Here is a 24,778-nt window from a genome sequence, read left to right on the forward strand (position 1 = left end):
GTAGCGGGAGGAGAATGGGACCTGGGGGTGAGCATGCACACACCGCTGTAGTAAAAATGGACAATCAGCAAGGACCTACTGTACAGCACAGGGAACTCTGTGCAATGTTATGTGGCTGCCTGGATGGATGGAAGTTTGAGGGGGATGGATACGTGCATGTGTATGGCTGAGTCCTTCTCTGTTCACCTTAAACTACCACAGCATTGTTTGTTAATCAGATATACCTCAATACAAAATAAAAAGCTTAAAGAAATTAAAATAAAATGAAAAAATAAAAAGTGACTAAGAACTTCCCTGGCAGGTGAGCACATTGAGTTTTGGGGAAATAACTATATTATTTACAGTCATCTTCTAAGCTCCACCATTTCTAACATTTCCATTTCTGGGAAGGTAGTGTTTATTGAAGAATGTCCAGTGTACAGAATGTCCAAACTCTGGACCTGTTCTTGGATTGCAAAGCTATGCAGTCCTGGACTATTCATTGGGCTGAAATCATCAATTCCTCCTCAATAAAATGGAGAGATGATTAGCACTGTTTAAAGAACTGTGAGAATTAAATTCGATGAGAAAGGTTACTTTGAAAATTATAAGATGCAAATGCGTTAATGTCAGATACACACATTTACCCAGAATTTGCCTAATCTACCTAGAAACAGAACAGATGCAGAAAAATAGGTGTTGAGCAATGCAGTGTGGCTGTAGTTCATTTTCCGTGCCCCAAAAATAGCTTCACAGATAGTTGTGCTTATTAACTCTAAATGTATACACAGTTTTAATAAGACATTTAGTTTTGTTAAGATCTTGGAACAAATTGAGGATAGGATGGGAGGTTAAGATTTTAGTAATGTGCTTAGATTATGTTCTGAGACAGAGAATATGAGATGACAATGAAAATGTTTTCAAATCTGAAGTTATTTAAATACTGAGTTTGTAAGAGCCATGAATAATGTAAATTGTTAAAGAAAAATATACATGTGTATATAACATATATGCACACATATTTAACTTATCTCTAACTTTTATAGGCAGGAACAGTGAGGTACAGGGAGACCTGGCACGCTGCAGTCCCTGGAATCCTAAAGAATCAAACATGTAAAATATCATGTATGAAACGAGACGCCAGTCCAGGTTCGATGCACGATACTGGATGCTTGGGGCTAGTGCACTGGCACGACCCAGAGGGATGGTATGGGGAAGGAGGAGGGAGGAGGGAAGAGGGAGGAGGGAGGAGGGAGGAGGGAGGAGGGTTTAGGATGGGGAACACATGTATACCTGTGGCGGATTCATTTTGATATTTGGCAAAACTAATACAATTACGTAAAGTTTAAAAATAAAATAAAATTAAAAAAAAGAAAAGAATCAAACACTATTTAACGACTGAAGAACAATAACAATGCATATAGCATGTACAGGCATCAGAGATTGTACTTACTTTATTCAATATGTAACATGTTATGAAATGTGCACAACATAATTCAAAGAACCACAATATTGTGAATCAGGAATTCACAAATAAACTGACAAATAGATGTAAAGCTGAATTTTTACCATCAGCAAGGAGAGAAATCAATCATCTCTATCCTGGGCAAAATGTGCCTGTCTATAGACAAGCGTCACTTGCACTGCTATGCGTTATCTACAATTTACAGAGCTGTGGACTAAAGCAATGACAAGGAAGTGCAGAGATAACACAGAGAGGTGGGTAGGTGAGCATTTATAACATCTTTTATCATTTTAATCAAAAGGGCCATCCAAGATTCCTGAATATTATTATTGTATTGCCTAGATGAATTTAATAAATATGCAAGCATTTGGATTTCTCTAGTTGTATTTCATAGCTTGGATTTCAGATAACATAAAGTAGATATATGGAATTCCGCAGAATTACTATGTTGTCAACTTTAGAAGCTTCTGCACAACAAAGGAAACTATAAGCAAGGTGAAAAGACAGCCTTCAGAATGGGAGAAAATAATAGAAAATGAAGCAACTGACAAGCAACTATTCTCAAAAATATACAAGCAATTTCTGCAGCTCAATTCCAGAAAAATAAACGACCCAATCAAAAAATGGGCCAAAAAACTAAACAGATGTTTCTCCAAAGAAGACATACAGATGACTAACAAACACATGAAAAGATGCTCAACATCACTCATTATCAGAGAAATGCAAATCAAAACCACAATGAGGTACCATTTCACACCAGTCAGAATGGCTGCAATCCAAAAGTCTACAAGCAATAAATGCTGGAGAGGGTGTGGAGAAAAGGGAACCCTCTTACACTGTTGGTGGGAATGCAAACTAGTACAGCCACTACAGAGAACAGTGTAGATATTCCTTAAAAAACTGGAAATAGAACTGCCTTACGACCCAGCAATCCCACTGCTGAGCATACACACCAAGGAAACCAGAATGGAAAGAGACACATGTACCCTAATGTTCATCACAGCACTGTTTATAATAGCCAGGACATGAAAGCAACCTAGATGTCCATCAGCAGATGAATGGAAAAGAAATCTGTGGTACGCATACACAATGGAGTATTACTCAGCCATTAAAAAGAATACCTTTGAATCAGTTCTAATGAGGTGGATGAAACTGGAGCCATTGTACAAAGTAAACCAGAAAGAAAAACACCAATACGGTATACTAATATATGGAATTTAGAAGGATGGTAACGATAATCTTGTATGCGAGACAGCAAAAGAGACACAGATGTATTGAACAGTCTTTTGGACTCTGTGGGAGAAGGAGAGGGTGGGATGATTTGGGGGAATGGCATTGAAACATGTATAATATCATATAAGAAATGGATTGCCAGTCCAGGTTCGATACAGGATGCTTGGGGCTGGTGCACTGGGATGACCCAGAGGGATGGTACGGGGAGGGAGCTGGGAGGGGGGTTCAGGATGGGGAACACGTGTACACCTGTGGTGGATTCATGTTGATGTGTGGCAGAACCAATACAATATTGTAAAGTAATTAGCCTTCAATTAAAATAAATACATTTAAATTAAAAAAAAAAGAACAGTGAATGAACAAGATGGTGAAGATATTGGGACTAGAAGGAAATGTAATATGATTTGATGAGGAAGGCACTGTCCTTTTCATTTTATAGGTGATGAAGCTAAAATTCTGTGATTGCTTGGCCTGTCAAAGACTTTATAACTGCTAAGAGGCAGAGTTAGGATTTAGTTACTTACATAACTAATTCTGAATCTTACCTCCTTCTATTTCATCAGTGGATTTCAAGAAACTTTAACTAGTTTCTTTAGTCCTCAGAGGCAAATTCTCAGCTCAAGGTGAGAAATAAAGAACTTCTACTCCTCTACATGTGTAAGGCTTCAACTGAAATAGAAATGTATCTATTTGTTGTGTAAATAAACCTACCACAAAGGGAAAGAGAGGCTAGTTACTCAGTTTGCTATGTATCAATGTAACTAACCTCAATCACTTGATGTTGGTGACAGATGAGAGAGTTGATGAAATTAAGAAATTCAGAGTTCACCGGCTGGTTTGATGGTGTCTCATTTAATAAATTATATATATATATATATATATATATATATATATATATATATATATAAAGCACGACTGAGCGACTGAACTGAACTGATATATATATATATATATATATATATATATATATCTTTAAGAAATAGAAGTATAAACAATCAATTCAATTAAACTATCTCAAGGAATTCCCTGGCCATCCAGTGGTTAAGACTTTGTTCTTTCAGTATAAAGTACATGGGTTCCATTGCTCATAGGGAACTAAGGTCCTGCAAGCTACATGTCTCTGCCAAACATTAAAAAAAAAAAAAGCAATTAACTAATTTTTTAAAAAGTATTTCAGTTGAAAAGCTATGCTTATACTAAATTTTATTTATGCCTAAGTGTTATGAGGGTACCCAAGTGGATTTAGAATTACTATTCTAACTACTTTAATTATTTTTCTTTGTAGATAATCTTCAGGTTATTATCAACATCCCCATTGGTACCCTGCTGAAATCCCAACCTCCAGGAACCCTGCAGAGAATGGAGGTGGAGAACAGCACTGTGAAGTCACAGTTCTTTCTCTTGGGATTCAGTGACCACCCAGAACTGCAGAGTGTTCTTTTTGCTGTGTTTTTGTCCATCTACTCTGTTACCCTGATGGGCAACCTTGGGATGATTTTATTAATCACAGCCAGTCCCCCTTTGCACACCCCTATGTACTTTTTTCTCTGCATCTTATCTTTCGTAGACGCCTGCTACTCTTCAGTCATTGCCCCCAAGTTACTTGTGGACTTAGTTTCTGATGAGAAGACCATTTCTTACAATGGTTGTGCTGCACAGTTATATTTCTTCTGCTTTTTGGTGGACACAGAGTCTTTTCTCTTGACTGTCATGGCTTATGACCGGTATATAGCCATCTGCAACCCCCTGCTTTACACCGTTATTATGTCCAAGAGGATTTGCTGCCAGCTTGCAATTGGAGCGTTTTTAGGGGGCACCATGAGCTCAGTGATTCACACCACTAATACCTTTCACCTGTCTTTCTGCTCCAATGAAATTAACCATTTCTTTTGTGACATCTCCCCTCTCTTCTCTCTGTCCTGCACTGACGCCTACATCCATGACATTGTACTGGTGGTCTTTGCTAGTTTAGTGGAAGCCCTCTGCCTTCTAACAGTTCTCCTTTCTTATATCCTCATCATAGCAGCCATTCTTAAAACAGATTCTGCCGAAGGAAGAAGAAAAGGATTCTCCACTTGTGCATCCCATCTGATTGTGGTCTCTATCTACCATGGTACCCTGATCTTCATTTATTTGCGTCCCGGTGCTGGCCATTCACTGGATATTGATAAAGTGACCTCTGTGTTCTATACATTGATTATACCTATGCTGAACCCCCTGATTTACAGTCTGAGGAACAAAGACGTGAAAAATGCTTTTAGGAAAATGATTAGCAGGAAATTTCTTTCTTAAGAAAGAATGAAACTGAGGCTGATAACTTCTACCTTGTTTCTTGACCTTTAGTTTTAACTAATGGAAAAGTCAGTTTAATATGGGTGTTCCCTAATTCTACAGGCAATGAAGCCTCAACCACAAAATTGGGCCAGAGGCTAATATTAGAGCCAGGCCCTGTTACATATGTCTAACTCTTTATCATTTTAAGGTTGATTTTTTTTCACACTCATTCATTGTTGGTGGAAGTTTAAATTAGTCTTCTTTATGGAAGATAATTTACTATTGTTTGAATGAACTATATAATTCACCTGGAATTTGAAAACTAAATATGCAAGTATCATTTAAAACAGTAAGTCTAGCAACTGAACCTGCAAAAGTTTACCACTTTCAAAGTATTCATTGCATCAGAGCTTATAATCAGTTCAGTTCAGTTCATTTGTTTAGTTGTGTACTACTCTTTGCAACCCCATGGACAGCAGCACACCAGGCTTCCCTGTCCATCACCAACTCCCAGAGCTTACTCAAACTCATGTCACCGAATCAGTGACACCATCCAACCATCTCATTCTCTGTCATCCCCTTCTCCTCCCCTCTACAATCTTTCCCAGCATCAGGGAAAATAATCTAAATATCTACCAATAGGAAATAGGCTAAATGAAATAAATTTGAACTTTTATATTTTTTCCTCAGGAGTGTATTTACCCTTTGTGTAATATTCTATATTTCATATTCTTACTATTTGTTTCTCTCTTTTTTTTATTTGTTTCTCATTTTGTTATTACTGTTTTACTCAATATTGGTTAAGCTTTTGATATATATTGCAGCACTCTTTTGTGAAATTTTATAAATGAAATTCACTGAGATTCTTTGTTAATTAATTTGATTTCCATGGCAGTATGTGTAGATGGTAGAGGCTTCTCTGAGGCTCAGTGATAAAGAACCCACTTGCCAAATGGCAGGAGACACAGGTTTGATCTCCGAGTCAGAAAGATCCCTTGGAGGGGGAAGTGGCAACCTATTCCAGTATTCTTACCTGTGAAATTGCATGGACAGAAGAGCATGGCTACAGCCTATGAGGCCACAGAAGAGTCAGAGAAGACTTGTGACTAAACAATAGCAACCACATGCAGATTGAAGCTTAACTGTCCAAATTGTACTCACACTGAAAAGGCTTTTTCAAAAAAAAAAAAAGAGAGAGAGAAAGAAAGAAAAGAAAAGAAAGAAAGAAAAAAAAAGAAAGAAGCCTCCCTCAAATATTAAGTCCTACATGACATTTTTTCCCCTGCCATCCATTTCAATTATGATGGTAACTCATATTCTAAACCTCACTAAATTCTATAATAATGTCATTTGTATCTGTAGTTATACCCCTGTATTGAATTTCACTTCAGTTCAGTCGCTCAGTCCTGTCCGACTCTTTGCGACCCCATGGACTGCAGCACGCCAGGCCTCCCTGTCCATCACCAACTCCACAAGCTTGCTCAAACTCATGACCATCATGTAGGTGATGCCATCCAACCATCTCATCCTCTGTTGTCCCCATCTCCTCCTGCCTTTAATCTTTCCCAGCATCAGGGTCTTTTCCAATGAGTCAGTTCTACACGTCAGGTGTCCAAAGTATTGAAGTTTCAGCTTTAGCATCAGTCCTTTCAAAGAATATTCAGGACTGATTTCCTTTAGGATTGACTGGTTGGGTCTCCTTGCAGTCCAAGGGACTCTCAAGAGTCTTCTCCAACACTACAGTTCAAAAGCATCGAATCTTCGGAGCTCAGTTTTCTTTACTGTCCAACTCTCACATCCATACCTGACTACTGGAAAAACCATAGCTTTGTTGGCAAAGTAATTTCTCTGCTTTTTATTTTTATTTTTTTTAATTTTATTTTATTTTTAAACTTTACATAATTGTATTAGTTTTGCCAAATATCAGAATGAATCCGCCACAGGCATACATGTGTTCCCCATCCTGAACCCTCCTCCCTCCTCCCTCCACACCATCCCTCTGGGTCGTCCCAGTGCACCAGCCCCAAGCATCGAGTATCGCGCATCGAACCTGGACTGGCAACTCGTTTCTTACATGATACTCTACATGTTTCAATGTCACTGTCCCAAATCTTCCCACCCTCTCCCTCTCCCACAGAGTCCATAAGACTGTTCTATACATCAGTGTCTCTTTTGCTGTCTCGTACACCAGGTTATTGTTACCATCTTTCTAAATTCCATATATATGTGTTAGTACTCTGCTTTTTAATATGCTGTCTAGGTAGGTCATAGCTTTTCTTCCAAAGAACAAGTATCTTTTAACTTCATGGCTGCAGTCATCATCTGCAGTGATTTTGGAGCCCCCCCAAATAAACTCAGCCACTGTTTCCACTGGTTTTCCATCTATTTGCCATGAAGTGATGGGACTGGATGACATGATCTTAGTTTTCTGAATGTTGAGTTTTAAGCCAACTTTTTCACTCTCTTTCACTTTCATCAAGAGACTCTTTAGTTCCTCTTCACTTTCTGCCATAAGGGTGGTGTCATCTGCATATCTGAGGTTATTGATATTTCTGTCAGCACTCTTGATTCCAGCTTGTGCCTCTTCCATCCCAGTGTTTCTCATGATGTACTCTGCATATCCTCTGTAAACACTATTAAATCAAAACTTTGAAAAGATATAGAAAAGGGATTTGTTTCATTAAATATATATTTTAAAAATGGTCAGTGAAGCTAATTTTACATGATATGAATGGGCTTCATTATTATAATGATCAGAAATGTCCAAGTCTTTGCAACCCCATGAGCATAGGCTCTTCTGTCCATGGAATTTTCTAGGCAAGAATACTGGGGTGGGGTGCCATTCAGCATTCCAGGGAACCTTCCCAACCCAGGGATTGAACTCACACCTCTTGCATCTCCTGCACTGGCAGGCTGATTCCTTATCACTGGTGCTGAAACAGGAAAGCAGGTTCTATTCGTGGAGCCGAGGAATGAACTCCACAAACTAGCAAACACTCACACAGGCAAAGTTTATTTTAAAAGATAGAGGGTTCGGGATGGGGAACACATGTATACCTGTGGCGGATTCATTTTGATATTTGGCAAAACTAATACAATTATGTAAAGTTTAAAAATAAAATAAAATTGGAAGAATAAAAAAAAAAAAAAAAGATAGAGATGCAAAGCCCTTAGCATAGACACTGACAGGGGGAGAAGAGCCCCAAAAAGGTGGGGATTACAACAGCTTTATATATTTATTAGTATTGATCTGTACATTTTTGGTTGACTTGCAACTTTAATGTGCATCATTTTTGACCAATTAGCTTAAACTTCACAACATCCAGTTTGTCATTTTTATGGCTTTCTTGGATCCCCAATTTTCTCAGTTTTTCCAAACATTGTGACACTGTTCCTTGACACTTTCTTAAGACCCCAGGCCATTATTTAGGGGCTAGATATAAATGTTTAGGAGCTAATTGTCTACCTGGAGCTTTTCTCCTTGATAGATTAAACAGTAGTTCATGATTGTATTGTCCTGGGTTTGAATGTTTTATGTTACCAGACCAGGGAGGCATTCCTCTGAATGCCTGGAAATTGGAAAAGGGAGTGAGATGCTTACTTGAGAAGAAAAAAATTGAAATAAAAAAAAAAACAGGAATTGAGTTTTCAAAGTCTTACACTGTCTGGAAATTTCTGGCTCAGCACCACCTGAGAAGCCTAATGTTTGCAGATATAAATACTTCCACATGTTCTTAATAAATTTCATTGGGTGTGAAGAGCTTTAGAGAGTGATTGAGAGTTCCTGATATGTGCTATATTCTATGAACTACAAATAATTTGAAATCATGAGAGAAAATATTGAAGAAACAATAAAATACATTTGTCTAAAATTCCAATTTGTACTAGAATTCTAATTCAAATAATCTGCTGAAAGTTCCAAGTTTTTTAATATGTTGTTTCCTTCAAATGATATCTTGATTATAAAATCATCAGCACCAAAGGCATATTGAACATAAGTGATCAGGACCTAACTTAAATAAAAATCTGTATAAGCAATTGCTCTCTCCTCCTAAAATTATAAAGAGTGCCTCCATGTTCCGTTCATGGCCACAACCTAAGATAAAACGAATGCTTCTGAGAACTTTAAATTGTGTTGTTTTCACAACTGGATTAATTGCTAATTGAATACAGGCAGAACAGAATACGCAGTTAATTAAGCTTTTGGAAAATATTTCAGGGATTAACTAGCATACAATAATTTAGCACTACACAATTGTGATAACCACTGTTAAAATTTTGTTTAGAATATTATTCCAGTTTATTTGATACTTTCATAGATAACATAATCACTATATCAGTTCAGTCAGTTCAGTCACTCAGTCGTGTCCGACTCTTTGTGACCCCGTGAATCACAGCACACCAGGCCTCCCTGTCCATCACCAACTCCCGGAGTTCACTCAGACTCATGTCCATCGAGTCAGTGATGCCATCCAGCCATCTCATCCTCTGCCGTCCCCTTCTCCTCCTGCCCCCAATCCCTCCCAGCATCAGACTCTTTTCCAATGAGTCAACTCTTTGCATGAGGTGGACAAAGTACTGGAGCTTCAGCTTTAGCATCATTCCTTCCAAAGAAATCCCAGGGCTGATCTCCTTCAGAATGGACTGGTTGGATCTCCTTGCAGTCCAAGGGACTCTCAAGAGTCTTTTCCAACACCACAGTTCAGAAGCATCCATTCTTCAGCGCTCAGCTTTCTTCACAGTCCAACTCTCACATCCATACATGACCACCGGAAAAACCATAGCCTTGACTAGATGGACCTTTGCTGGCAAAGTAATGTCTCTGCTTTTCAATATGCTATCTAGGTTGGTCATAACTTTTCTTCCAAGGAGTAAGCGTCTTTTAATTTCATGGCTGCAGTCACCATCTGCAGTGATTTTGGAGCCCCCAAAAATAAAGTCTGACACTGTTTCCACTGTTTCCCCATCTATTTCCCATGAAGTGATGGGACCAGATGCCATGATCTTCGTTTTCTCAATGTTCAGTTTTAAGCCAACTTTTTCACTCTCCTCTTTCACCTTCATCAAGAGGCTTTTGAGTTCCTCTTCACTTTCTGCCATAAGGGTGGTGTCATCTGCATATCTGAGGTTATTGATATTTCTCTCAGCAATCTTGATTCCAGCTTGTGTTTCTTCCAGCCCAGCGTTTCTCATGATGTACTCTGCATAGTTCAATAAGCAGGGTGACAATATACAGCCTTGATGTACTCCTTTTCCTATTTGGAACCAGTCCATTGTTCCATGTCCAGTTCTAACTGTTGTGTCCTGACCTGCATACAGGTTTCTCAAGAGGCAATCACTATATAATATATATATCATATAATCACTATATATAGCATGCTAATATAACTAATACTTTGTTCCTCCCCTACAAAGGGAACTATGTTTGTGTTAATATATGATTTAACATATATGGCTTATGATTTAAACTATATTATGGGACCTTTCAGTTTATTTGTTTACTTATTTTCATTATTAACTAGTGTAATGCTATGAACCCAGTGAGGAGACGGAGTCCTCTTTGGTGTCCTTTGGAGGATCAGGGGATGTGCTGACATAATTAAGGCAGAATGAAGAGTTTTACAACAAATAATTCCTGTCTCTGACTCTCATTTCTGTATAGGGCAAAATAAAACATATGCAAATAGATTTCACCTAAAGTGAACATGGTAGGATAAAATCAAAGAAAAGAGAAATTTTTTGATTAATTTACAAAGATTCAATTTTAGATTAATTGTTCTGGCTATACTTATTCATTTGTTGTTCAATAAGTATTTTTGAATTGAATTCTCAGGTCAAACACTGTAAGTGGCATAGTAGAAAAAATGGTGAACAGGAAAGTAAGTGTCATGCTTTTATGGAATATTTAGACATGGAGGGAGGTTTCTTATTTGTTCTTATTTATTTATTTACTACTTACTTCTATGTGTTATGATGGAATATTTACAGGGTGATGCAAGTACATAAAAAGGGTATAAACAAAACTAATTTGATACAGTAACACTCTCTCCTGACTGAGCATGTCTATTAAGCCTACTGTTTTTAAAAAAAATGGAGCCTTTAGGGAAGTAGGTTTAACTGACATGGATAGAGCAGTTGCTCTTCTCACGATACCTCATTAGGGCCTCTCAGGAACAGAGAAAAGAGATGTAAAAAAGACCTTTTGTGCAAAACAGCAGAGAGACCCTATTGCTACTCTTCCTTAGTTTGGAGAGAAGATTAAGATCATTAAGGCCTGCTCCCTACACTCAATTTAGGCACAATTGAAAATAATGGGAAACATTCAGAAGGTTGTACTGGTGGGTTATAGGAACTGATGTCAAAGTACTAGAGCTTCAGCTCTCAGAATCTTTAGAGATTTAAAGAACAAAGGTCAAGAAACAGGGTAGAAAAGCTGTCAGTCTCAGTTTTATCGTTTCTTAAGAAAGAAATTTTCTGCTAATCATTTTCCTGAAGGCATTTTTTGCATATTTGTTCCTAAGGCTGTAAATTCAGGGATTTAACGTAGGTGTAGAACACAGAGGTCACTTTATCAATAGCCATTGCATGGCCAGTGCCAGGGCACAAATAAATGAAGATCAGGGTACCATGGTAGATAGAGACCACGGTCAGATGGGATGCACAAGTGGAGAATCCCTTTCTTCTTCCCTCGGCAGAACCTGTTTTAAGAATGGCTGCTATGATGAGGATATAAGAGAGGAGAACTGTTAGAAGGCAGCGGGCTTCCACTAAACTAGCGAAGACCACCAGTACAACGTCATGGATGTAAGTGTCAGTGCAGGACAGAGAGAAGAGAGGGGAGGTGTCACAAAAGAAATGGTTAATTTCATTGGAGCAGAAAGACAGGTGAAATGTATTAGTGGTGTGGATGATTGAGCTCATGGTGCCTCCCAGAAACGCTCCAGTTGCAAGCTGGCAGCAAATCCTCTTGGACATAATAACGGTGTAAAGCAGGGGGTTGCAGATGGCTATATACCGGTCATAAGCCATGACAGTCAAGAGAAAAGACTCTGTGTCCACCGAACAGCAGAAGAAATATAACTGTGCAGCACAGCCATTGTAAGAAATGATCTTCTTATCAGAAACTAAGTCCACAAGTAATTTGGGGGCAATGACTGAAGAGCAGCAGGCGTCTATGAAAGACAAGATGCGGAGAAAAAAGTACATAGGGGTGTGCAAAGGGGGACTGGCTGTGATTAATAAAATCATCCCAAGGTTGCCCATCAGGGTAACAGAGTAGATGGACAAAAGCACAGCCGAAAGAACACTCTGCAGTTCCGGGTGGTCACTGAATCCCAAGAGAAAGAACTGTGTCTTCACAGTGCTGTTCTCCACCTCCATTCTCTGCAGGGTTCCTGGAGGTTGGAATTTTGACAGGGTACTGATGTTTATAATAACCTGAAGAGTCAGAAAAAAATAAATACGAAAACGGCTAAAGTAATCAGAACATTAATTCTAAATCCACTTGGGCATCCTGGTAACCCCTAGGCATATGAACAGTAAGCACAGAAAATGTACGTATTTCCAGTTGAAATGATAACTGGATGCTTCTATTCCTTAAAGCTATCATTTTCCACATTAGATGACAGCATCAAACCAGTGGGTGAATTCTAACCTCTGAACCTCTTACTTTCATTTACTCTCTCATCTTTCACCAATGTGAATGATCATGGTTAATCACCTTGCATATAGCAAACTCTGAGTAACTCACTTCTGTTCCATTTTGCAGTATTTTTTTACTTGCACAACAAATTAAGGTATTTCTATTTCAGTCGAAACCTTGCCTAGTTAGATGAGTCAAAGTACTTTATCTCTCATACACTGAGAAGCAACTTTGCCTCTGAAGAACAAAGGAACTTCTAAGAGTTGCTTGTAAAATAGAAAGAGAAAATATTCAGAATTAGTTACTGAATCAGTAACAGAATTAGCAACTGAATCCTAACTCTACTGCTCAGCAGTTGCAATTCTTTAGGCAGGCCAAGTAATCACTAAGTTTAAGTTTCATCATCATTAGTATGAGAATGACAGTGCCTGTCTCATCAAATTATATGTTAAATGAGTTTTCTTCTACAGTTAAATATCTTTAGCATCTCATTGATTCACTGTTCTAAAGTTGGCAACATATTAATAGGAGTTAGTACATCCATTTTTTATTTTTTAGATTATAAACCAAGCTATGGAATCTGACTAGAGAAATTTTCATGCTTGGACAATTACTGAATTAATCCAGGCAATATAATGGTAGTATTCAGGAATATTTCAATGTTTAATGCTAAATTGTAACAGATGTTTAAAAAGGGTCACCTACGCACTTCTCTTAATGATGTCTGTGTTCTCTTGTCATTGCACTAGTCTACAGCTCTGTAAATTGTAAATAACCCAGAGAAACGCACATGATACTTGTTTACAGACAGGTGCATTTTTTTTTCCAGCATACGTACAACTGATTTGCTCTGTAGTGGAAAGGCAGTTTTGTATCTGTTATCAGTTTATTTGTGAATTCCTGATTTATAATATTGTGATTCTTTGAATTATCTTTTGTAACACTTATAGCATCTTAATGAATGAAATAAATAAAATCTTTTACATGTGCACATTTTATATAATTATAAAGTTCGTATGTATATACATAGTGAAAGTGCAAGTTGCTCAGTCATCTCTGACTGTTTGTGACCCCATGGACTATACAATTCATGGAATTCTCCAGGCCAGAATACTGCAGTGGGTAGCCTTTCCCTTCTCCAGGGGATCTTCCCAACCCAGGGATTGAACCCAGATCTCCTGCATTATAGGTGGATTCTTTATCAGCTGAGCCACCAGGGAAGCCCATATATATATATCTCTATATAAACATACATACATATACGTTTTATGTCATATACAATGTGTGTGTGTGTGTATATATATATATATATATAATGCATATATAATTCTTCCTTAACAACCTACATCACACACAGCTCCTACAAGCTCAGGATTTGCATAATGTCATATTTGAATATATTTTCATTTTCATTTTATATACTCTATCTCAGATTATGATCTAACCACATTACCAAAATCTTATCTTCTCGTTTTTTCTCGGTTTGTTCCAGATTTTTAATAAAACTGAATGTCTTTTAAAACTTTTCATATATTTAGAATTAATACACATAATGCAACTATTTACCATATTTTGGGTATCGAAAATGAACTATGGATACAATAATGATTGTGGATTCTGGATTACTTAATGTCTATTTTTCTACATTCGTTCTGTTAGCTAAATTAACAGCTTCTCAGGTTACTCGAGTAGTAAAGAATCTGTCTGCCAATGCAGGAGATGAAAGAGATAAATTAGAGTAAATGTGAAAATCTGGCATTTTTACATTGCCATCTTATAATTTTCAAAGTGCTTTCTCATCTAACTTAATTCTCACAGCTCTTTAAAATATGTTGACCACCTCTACTGAAAAGGAACTGATGATTTCAACCCAGTTAACAATCCAGGAGTTCGTAACTTTGCAATCAAAGAGTCAGGGCCAGAGTTTGGACATTCTGGATCATTGGGCACTCTTCAATAAATGCTACCTCCCCAGAAATGGAAATGTTAGAGACCATGGTACTTAAAAGATTAGCATAACCAAGACAGTTATTCCCCAAAACTTAATGTGCTGAATTGGATATAGGGATATTAGCTTAAAGCTAGCATAAATCTTGATTTAGAGTTTGTGCTCCAACAGGTTTACATCTTTTGACACAGTATCTGAGAAGACGTGCTGTGGTGGTTGAAAGCATGGACGATAAATCCAGTGTGTCTGGCTCTTCCACTTCATATTTGTATGACTTCAGCAAAATTTCAACAACTACATGATTTCATTTTCTGATATGTAAACTACATATTATAGTGACACTTGTCTGCAGGGTAATGATGAGGATTAAATAAACTAATATGTGTATTTTCAACAGTATTTTTCACACAGCGAATATTCAATGTGTGATGTGTGTGTGCTTAGTGTGTCCACCTCTTTGCAACCCCATGGATTGTAGCCCATGAAGCTCCTCTGTCCATGGAATTTTCCAGGCAATAATGCTGGAGTGGGTTGCCACTTCCTCGTCCAGGGGATCTTCCCAACCCAGGGATCAAACTCAAATTTCTTCTGCCCCCTGCATTGACAGGTGGATGCTTTATCACTGTGCCACCTTGGAAGCTAATATCATTAAGCTATTGAGACAAGTCTGAACTTCTCGAGAAATTAATACTTATTATTTTATTATCAACCAGGATTCCTTTTTCCTCTAAGCAAAGGGTTAAGCAAAGAAGGAAAGCATCACTGATCTACTAGTTAATTCATTGGAATTATCCTTTTATGAAATACAGATGGCTTCCTCCTTAGAAAATATTACTTCTCCCTGAATGATAGCCCATCTGTTTTGTTCTGCAAACGTAGAGACAAGACTGTCTATTGACTAAGGAGTGGAGCAATTGCCACTCTCTGAAGGCAAGAAAAAGATACAATTAAATCTTTTCTGAGCTATTCTTTCTTTTGTAATAATGAAAAATGACTATTCAAAGGTGAAAGTGAAAGTGAAGTCGTGTCTGACTCTTTGAGACCCTATGGACTGTAGCCTACCAGGCTCCTCCGTCCATAGGATTCTCCAGGCAAGAGTACTGGAGTGGGTTGCCATTTCCATCTCCAGGGGATCTTCCCGAACCAGGGATCAACCCAGGGTCTCCTGCACTATAGGCAGAGACATCAAATAAAGAGACTCATCTTTAGGGACAATGTTTAAATAAGCTTGAGGCCTTGACAATGAGAAACAAACACTTCTTTGCTGAGGTTGTTTTTCTACCAAACCTTGTATTTCTAGTCACAGATGTACAGGACCTGAAGAGAACAATTTATATAGAGAACATTAAATGTAATAATATTTCAAATTTATTACACACCAAGTCTGAAAGAAAATTTCAAGTTTCAAAAAAGAAATATAAAAGCTAAATAGAACAAATGGAAAGGATACAGGAAACAGAATACAGGAAACAAAAAACAGACTCCATTTAGGAGCCAACTACTATCTTTCTATGTCCTTGGCAGGTGAACATGAAAACAGGATTTTTGGAAGAGTTTAGCAAAATCATCTATTCCTGCAGGAATTTCTCTTTATTGATACTAGTCGCTACTTAATTTTTTTCTACTCCCTTAAAAACATTCTTCTAACCCCACCCCAGTACTGTTCAATTCAGTTCAGTTCAGTAGCTCAGTTGTGTCCGACTCTTTGCGACCCCATGAATCACAGCACACCAGGCCTCCCTGTCCATCACCAACTCCTGGAGTTCACTCAGACTCATGTCCATCAAGTCAGTGATACCATCCAGCCATCTCATCCTCTGCCGTCCCCTTCTCCTCCTGCCCCCAATCCCTCCCAGCATCAGACTCTTTCCCAATGAGTCAACTCTTTGCATGAGGTGGCCAAAGTACTGGAGCTTCAGCTTTAGCATCATTCCTTCCAAAGAAATCCCAGGGCTGATCTCCTTCAGAATGGGCTGGGTGGATCTCCTTGCAGTCCAAGGGACTCTCAAGAGTCTTCTCTAACACCACAGTTCCAAAGCATCAATTCTTCGGTGCTCAGCTGTCTTCACAGTCCAACTCTCACATCCATACATGACCACAGGAAAAACCATAGTCTTGACTAGATGGACCTTTGTTGGCAAAGTAATGTCTCTGCTTTTGAGTATGCTATCTAGGTTGGTCATAACTTTCCTTCCAAGGAGTAAGCCTCTTTTAATTTCATGGCTGCAGTCACCATCCGCAGTGATTTTGAAGCCCCAAAAAATAAAGTCTGACACTGTTTCCACTGTTTCCCCATCTATTTCCCATGAAGTGATGGGACCAGATGCCATGATCTTCGTTTTCTGAATGTTGAGCTTTAAGCCAACTTTTTCACTCTCCACTTTCACTTTCATCAAGAGGCTTTTGAGTTCCTCTTCACTTTCTACCATAAGGGTAATGTCATCTGCATATCTGAGGTTATTGATATTTCTCTCAACAATCTTGATTCCAGCTTGTGCTTCTTCCAGTACTGTTACTTGGGTGTTGATAATTAATGGCATCAATGCAATATTAATAATATTAATATTGATGCAATATTAAGAGAAGATGGATAATATAATATTGATTGAGTCAGCCTTAATGGATATGTACATACTTTAAAAAGAAATAATAGGTGATTAGAACAGTGTTAACATTTAGATTCTTAATCAGAGTCCAATATAGTGAGAATTGTTTTAATATCATGTGTCAAATGTTTGGGCTTTTTTGCGGCTATTGTTTTTGTTAGTCATATCTTGATCATTTAAAATTTGTCTTACTCTGGGAATATTTATTCTCAAAATATCAATTTCTACATGTAGAATAAGTGACTATGAACTTAAAAGAACTTAAAATCCCATCAAGTTCTAATACCCTGGGATTAAGGTAAGAATACTTACCAGATCACTATCTTTTTCATTCACCTTCTCTCTATACTGTGTCAGCAGTGGTTCATTTTTCACAGGAAAAGTTGATTTTGATACTTAAAAGAGAAAAATTGACCTACTGCAATATTTTTATAATCTGATTTGAATGGCCTTCTGTGTTCATAGAAGAAATTTGTGCTTCCCTCAGGAAGACTGCTGTTCCCTAGGATAATTCAAGACCTTTTATATTTCTCTGAGGCTTTTGAGACTAGTTTTCTGATTTCACATCAGATCCCAGGAACACACACTGATACCCCATTCCCAGTGGGAATATTTGCCTGTGTAATTACAGTTCTACTGAGAAATTGTTTAAACACAAAATTAAGTGATGTCATATGTTTTTCTACACGTTAAGAATGTCTCAGGGAAATATATTATTATATTGTGGCTCACAAAATGGTATGTTATTATATGTAAAATTGTATTATATATTTACTATCTAATTTTACTTAACCTGCTCAAAGCAATTTATCAAACAATTAACAGGCTATATTAAGATGGTGGAATAAACTGGTATAGCCTTAAATTGGTGCAGTGATGCTCAGGCCAAAGCTGTGACAGCATCTTTGAGGAGGAAGAGCAGGAAGAGAAAGACTCTGAGTTCAGGAGCTTCTGATGATTCAGTGACAATGGACTCTCCCACAGGAGTGCTTTCTACTATATGTCAGGTCTAGGAAACCAAATGACAAATTTTGTGTTTCTTCTGAAAAAAAAGAAAAAGAATAAAGGAGAAAACATGTTTATATTAACTTCAGAAAATTATAGGCATCAAACACTGTCACACTGTCTTTTTTTTTTCACTTTATTTTTTGTTTTTATTGAACACTCTTTAAAACGCAATCATCAAATAATTCAAAATGTTCAATGTCCCAGTGGATCCCACTGACTAAAAGATTAAAATTCAAGTACGAGCAGAAATCAATGTAATTCCAAACTTTAATTTATCAAAATAAATTGAGCTGATGAATTCAATTAGATATTTTGTTGGACCTTGAAACATAATCAGTGATCTAACTTAGAGCCTGTGGAGATTGACTCTTTCTTTGGGAAATGTCGTAAGTCTGCCAAAGTAGGGTAACAGCTTTTACGATCTTATATAATCCAAGCTAATGTTTTGTCATCAGTCACATAAATGTGCAGTAGGTGAAGATTTGTACAATTCCCTTGTTGGGGAGTATCACCCATCTTTTTGAAATTAGTGGCTCATAAGGACAGTTACATTTGGAATTGTGCAGAATATACAAAAGAGAATTTCGATATATGCTGAAGATCATCATTATTTTTACCTATCAAATTAACAAAGGGATTTAATTAATTACAATAGTAGTGGTCAGTGTCAATAAGGACTGAGAAAGATGTAACTCTGATATACATTTTTCTGGAAAGCCACTGGTAACATATTTCCCAAGTCTTAGCCTTGAAAACCATAAAAGCTATATGATTTTTTAATGAGATTTTTTTTTCTTGACAGTGAAAGTGGGTCTCTGCATCATGTCCAACTCTTTGTGACCCCATGGGCTGTAGCCTGCCAGGCTCCTCTTTACATGGAATTCTCCAGGCAAGAATATAGGAGCGGGTAGCCGATCATCCCAACCCAGGAATTGAACTCAGTTCTCCCACATTGCAGGTGGATTTATTCTTTGTTAGTTATTAGAATAAATAATTTAATTACATTTTGATAAAATTCAGAAAAAATTATCTCCAAAGCTACAATGTAACATTGTTTAGAATTCTAACTATAGGGAAAGTTAACAGTAAAAGAATAGAACTTTTTAAAAAAAACTATGGGGCATCATATCTTGGGTAGAAAATTATCATGTTATTTAAAATTATGGTTTTGCATTTTTAAAAATATGGTTAATTTAAAAAATAAAGATATCAAATTGCACATGTAGTGTATATATGCAGATGTAAGTGAAGATGTATATGTAGAGGTATGAATGCACAGAGATATCATATGTTATCACTCTCATTTGGCTACAACCCTAAAAAGATAATTCCTTTATCCATATTAAGAAAGGCAAGTAAAGACTTTCCCAACGTCTCTCAAGGACTACAGTGCAGTTTCTATATGAGTAGGATCTACCATTTGGACATTTTCCTGAGGAAAAAAAACAAATGAAAATTGAGCAATTTTATTCTCTGCCCTCCTTCCTAGCAGCAGGAGAATTATACATGCTTTCATATATACAGTAATGAGACTGAGTCAAGTACTGGAAATCTTGGTATCCAGTATACCTGGTATATTCTCCATGCATGCATGCCAAGTCACTCAGTCGTGTCCAACTCTTTGAGACCCAATGGACTGTGGCCTGTCAGGCTCCTCTGCCCATGGGATTCTCCAGGCAAGAATACTGGAGAGGAGTGCCTTGCCCTCCTCTAGGGTATCTTCCAGACCCTGAGATTGAACCCAAGTCTTTCACTTCTCTGGCACTGGCAGGTGGGTTCTTTACCACTAGTGCCACCTGGGAAGTGCATATTCTCCATACCTTGAACTAATTTCCTTAAAATGGAAAACTCTCCAATTCTTTAAATTGAAAACATACCACTTTCCTGAAGTCATACTCTTTTTTATAGCCTGACCAAACAACAAATCAAAGCAAAACAAAACAAAAACAAATTGTAGCAACAGTAGCAACAAAAATTGAGTGATTTGCCTACTTCAGAGTTAAAACAGAAAAATCAACTTGGAAAATTTCCTTCCTTAAGTTTTAGACTAATAATAAGAAGCTGCTGCTAAGTCGCTTCAATCGTGTCCGACTCTATGCGACCCATAGACGGCAGCCCACCAGGCTCCCCCATCCCTGGGATTCTCCAGGCAAGAACACTGGAGTGGGTTGGCATTTCCTTCTCCAATGCATGAAAGGGAAAAGGGAAAGTGAAGTCGCTCAGTCGTGTCCAACTCTGAGCGACCCCATGGACTGCAGCCCACCAGCCTCCTCTGTCCATGGGATTTTCCAGGCAAGAGTACTGGAGTGGGGTGCCATTGCCTTCTCCTCTAATCCATGATAAACCCATAGCTTCATCATTTTATGCCCTCTTTATTCTTAATATTTCTTGTTCTAAAGTCTATTTTCTACTTTGTTTTATATCAATATAATCATGCATGAGATGCTTTCTGCCATTGTATGTTTAACTCAATTCATTATCATAATTGAGATTTCTTTAGAAAGCAGTTTAAGTCACTCATTCTAGAGGCACATGAGTTTAAAAAAAATGAGTAACATCAATGTAAATTATACTCTACAGCAGCTATAGGAGTTACCAAAAATGAATTGAAATCTAAAGGTAAATAGAAGGGAGGAGCCAAGATGGCGGAGGAGTAGGACGGGGAGAACACTTTCTCCCCCACAAATTCATCAAAAGAGCATTTAAACGTCGAGTAAATTCCACAAAACAACTTCTGAATGCCGGCAGAGGACATCAGGCACCCAGAAAAGCAACCCAACTCTTCGAAAGGAGGTAGGAAAAAATATAAAAGACAAAAAAAGAGACAAAAGAGGGAGGGACGGAGTTCCATCCCGGGAAGGGAGTCTTAAAAAGAGAGAAGTTTCCAAACACCAGGAAACCTTCTCACTGCCGAATCTGTGCCAAGCTTTGGAAGCACAGAGGGCAACATAACAGGGAGAAAAAATAAATAATTAAAACTCGCAGATTGCGAGCCCTACAGTAACTCCCCCAGCGGAGAAGCAGCGCAGACGCCTGCACACGCCATTAGCAAGCGGGGGCTGGGCAGGGAGGCGCGGCGTGGGCTGCATCACTTAGAGTAAGAATCTGGCCTGAATACCCTGAGCGCTATCTGAGCGAAATAATTTGGGCTAGCAAACCAGACTGTGGGATATCTATCACGCGAAAAGCCAGCCTCAACCTAAGACACCGCCAGGCCCGTGCACGGAACAAAGAACTGAACAGAGATAGCCAGCCGGCTGCAGACCTTCCCCCTCTGGTGACAGGCAGCCAGAGCCGGAAGGGGGCAATCGCAGCCCCAGAGAGACATTATCTATAAAACTGTAAGCAGGCTTCTTTGCTAACTAAAACTGCTTGGGGGTCTGGACGGTTAACATCTGCCTGAGAAGGTGCGCCGGTTTTACACCCAGATAACCGAGTGGCGGGGAGGCGATAAGTCGCAGTATTGGCGCTTGCCAAACACCTCATCACCTGAGCTGCTCGGACCTGGGAAGAGCACAAAACGCAGGCCCAACTGAGTCTGCACCTCTGAGGACTACCCGAGTGCCTGAACCTGAGCGGCTTGGACCTGGGAGGTACATGCAGCCCAGGGCTGGCCTCAGATTGTTCCCGGCGGAACAACCTAGAGCCCAAGCAGTGTGGGCGGGGAGGCTACACGCGCCGTGAGCGGGGGCAGACCCAGTGTGGCTGAGGCACTGTGAGCGCACGCCAGTGTTATTTGTTTGCAGCATCCCTCTCTCCCTCCCCACAGCATGACTGAACAAGTGAGCCTAAAAAAAAAAAAAAAAAAGTTTCCTCCACTGTCCCCTTTGTGTCAGGGTGGAAACAGGACACTGAAGAGACCAGCAAACAGAAGAAGCTATAACAGAGGGAAACGCCCTGGAAGCTACAGGCAATAGATGAAAACCCTGTGGTTACTACGGACTACATAGGAAGGGGCCTATAGATCTTGAGAAATATAAGTCGGACCAAGGAACTAGCCAAAAATGAACTGAACCCACAATACTCACAACAAAACAAGAAAAAGTCCTAGATATATTTTTACTATTTTTACGATCATTCTTTCTTTTTTTTTAATTAAAAAAAATTTTTTTAAGTCCTCTATTGTTCCTTTAATTTTCACTTTTATAACCTATTACTTTGCAAAAAAAAAAAGAGACCCTATTTTTTTCTTCTTCAGCAAACTTCATATATATATATTTTATAATTTTTTGACCTTGTTTTTTTTTTTTCTTTTCTTTAACATTGTATTTTTGAAATTTCAAACTCTACTCTAGTTTTTCAATTTTAGCTTTTTGGTATATGTTATCAATTTTGTACCTATAGTTTTTTTTTTTATAATTTCTGTGACTTTTTTTTTCTCTGTTTCTTTCTCTTCTTCTTTTATATAACATTGTATATCTGAAATTCCAAACTCTACTCTAGATTTTTAATTTATGCTTTTTGGTATTTGATATCAATTTTGTACCTGTATTTTCTTTATGATTTTTGTGACATTGTTTTTGTTTGTTTGTTTGTTTTCTCTCTTTATGCTTCTTCTTCCTTTTTTTTAACATTGTATTTTTGAAATTCCAAACTCTACTCTAGATTTTTAATTTTTGCTTTTATGTATTTGTTACCAATTTTGTACCTTTAAGAACCCAATCTTCAGGACCCATTTTTCACTAGGGAACGAGATTACTGGCTTGACTGCTTTCTCTCCCTTTGGACTCTCCTTTTTCTCCACCAGGTCGCCTGTGTCTCCTCCCTAACCCCTCTTTACTCTACCCAACTCTGTGAATTTCTGTGTGTTCCAGACAGTGGAGAACACTTAGGGAACTGATTACTGGCTGGATCTGTCTCCCTCCTTTTCATTCCCCACTTTTATCCTTCTGGCCACCTCTGTCTCCTTCCTCCTTCTTCTCTTCTCTGTATAACTCCGTGAACATCTCTGAGTGGTCCAGTTGTGGAGTGCACATAAGGAAGTGACTACTGCTACCCCACTCTCTCCACTATTGATTCCACCTCATCTCATTTGGGTCACCTCTAACTCCCTCCTCCCACTTCTCTTCTCCATGTAACGCTGTGAACCTCTCTGAGTGACCCTCACAGTAGAGAAACTTTTCATCTTTAACGTAGATGTTTTATCAATGGTGCTGTATAGAAGGAGAAGTTTTGAAACTTCTGTAAAAATAAGACCAATAACCGGAAGCAGGAGGCTTAAGTCCAAACCCTGACTACAGGGAACTCCTGACTCCAAGGAACATTAATTGACAGGAGCTCATCAAACGCCTCCATACTGACACTGAAACCAAGCACCACACAAGGGCCAACGACTTCCAGGGCAAGACATACCAAGCAAATTCTCCAGCAACAAAGGAACACAGCCCTGAGCTTCAAAATGCAAGCTGCCCAAAGTCACCCCAATACCATAGACTGCTCATAACTCATTACTGGACATTTCATTGCACTCCAGAGAGAAGAAATACAGCTCCACCCACCAGAACACCGACACAAGCTTCCCTAACCAGGAAACCTTGACAAGCCACCTGTACAAACCCACACACAGCGAGGAAAAGCCACAATAAAGAGAACTCCACAAACTGCCAGAATACAGAAAGGACACCCCAAACTCAGCAATTTAAACAAGATGAAGAGACAGAGGAATATCCAGCAGATAAAGGAACAGGATAAATGCCCACCAAACCAAACAAAAGACAAAGAGATAGGGAATCTACCTGATAAAGAATTCCGAATAATGATAGTGAAATTGATCCAAAATCTTGAAATTAAAATGGAATCACAGATAAATAGCCTGGAGACAAGGATTGAGAAGATGCAAGAAAGGTTTAACAAGGACCTAGAAGAAATAAAAAAGAGTCAATATATAATGAATAATGCAATAAATGAAATTAAAAACACTCTGGAGGCAACAAATAGTAGAATAACAGAGGCAGAAGATAGGATTAGTGAATTAGAAATAGAATGGTAGAAATAAATGAATCAGAGAGGATAAAAGAAAAACGAATTAAAAGAAATGAGGACAATCTCAGAGACCTCCAGGACAACATTAAACGCTACAACATTCGAATCATAGGGGTTCCAGAAGAAGAAGACAAAAAGAAAGACCATGAGAAAATACTTGAGGAGATAATAGTTGAAAAATTCCCTAAAATGGGGAAGGAAATAATCACCCAAGTCCAAGAAACCCAGAGAGTCCCAAACAGGATAAACCCAAGGCGAAACACCCCAAGACACATATTAATCAAATTAACAAAGATCAAACACAAAGAACAAATATTAAAAGCAGCAACGGAAAAACAACAAATAACACACAAGGGAATTCCCATAAGGATAACAGCTGATCTTTCAATAGAAACTTCAAGCCAGGAGGGAATGGCAAGACATACTTAAAATGATGAAAGAAAATAACCTACAGCCCAGATTATTGTACCCAGCAAGGATTTCATTCAAGTATGAAGGAGAAATCAAAAGCTTCTCAGACAAGCAAAAACTGAGAGAATTCTGCACCACCAAACCAGCTCTCCAACAAATACTAAAGGATATTCTCTAGACAGGAAACACAAAAACGGCGTATAAACTCGAACCCAAAACAATAAAGTAAA

The 24,778-nt window shown here is 38.3% G+C and overlaps 2 protein-coding genes across 2 annotated transcripts; one reads left to right on the forward strand and one right to left on the reverse strand.

The window, feature by feature from the left end:
• The first annotated feature begins 4,036 nt into the window (after positions 1 to 4,036).
• LOC147345797 (olfactory receptor 5AP2-like) lies at positions 4,037 to 4,969 on the forward strand. Its single transcript, XM_086372632.1, has one exon. The coding sequence runs from the start codon at positions 4,037 to 4,039 to the stop codon at positions 4,967 to 4,969; it is 933 nt and encodes a 310-aa protein (XP_086228758.1).
• Positions 4,970 to 11,467: 6,498 nt separating this feature from the next.
• Positions 11,468 to 12,331, reverse strand: LOC147345798 (olfactory receptor 5AP2-like). Its single transcript, XM_086372496.1, has one exon. The coding sequence runs from the start codon at positions 12,329 to 12,331 to the stop codon at positions 11,468 to 11,470; it is 864 nt and encodes a 287-aa protein (XP_086228622.1).
• Between the last annotated feature and the right edge of the window lie 12,447 nt (positions 12,332 to 24,778).

This window comes from Bos grunniens, chromosome 24 (assembly GCF_055505025.1).
Source record: "Bos grunniens cultivar Pamir isolate PY7600 chromosome 24, Bosgru_T2T1.0, whole genome shotgun sequence".
NCBI lineage: Eukaryota > Metazoa > Chordata > Mammalia > Artiodactyla > Bovidae > Bos > Bos grunniens.

Excerpts from the sequence above, each read along its gene's own strand:
- LOC147345797 (XM_086372632.1), top strand. The coding sequence starts at position 4,037 with ATGGAGGTGGAGAACAGCACTGTGAAGTCACAGTTCTTTCTCTTGGGA.
- LOC147345798 (XM_086372496.1), bottom strand. The coding sequence starts at position 12,331 with ATGGAGGTGGAGAACAGCACTGTGAAGACACAGTTCTTTCTCTTGGGA.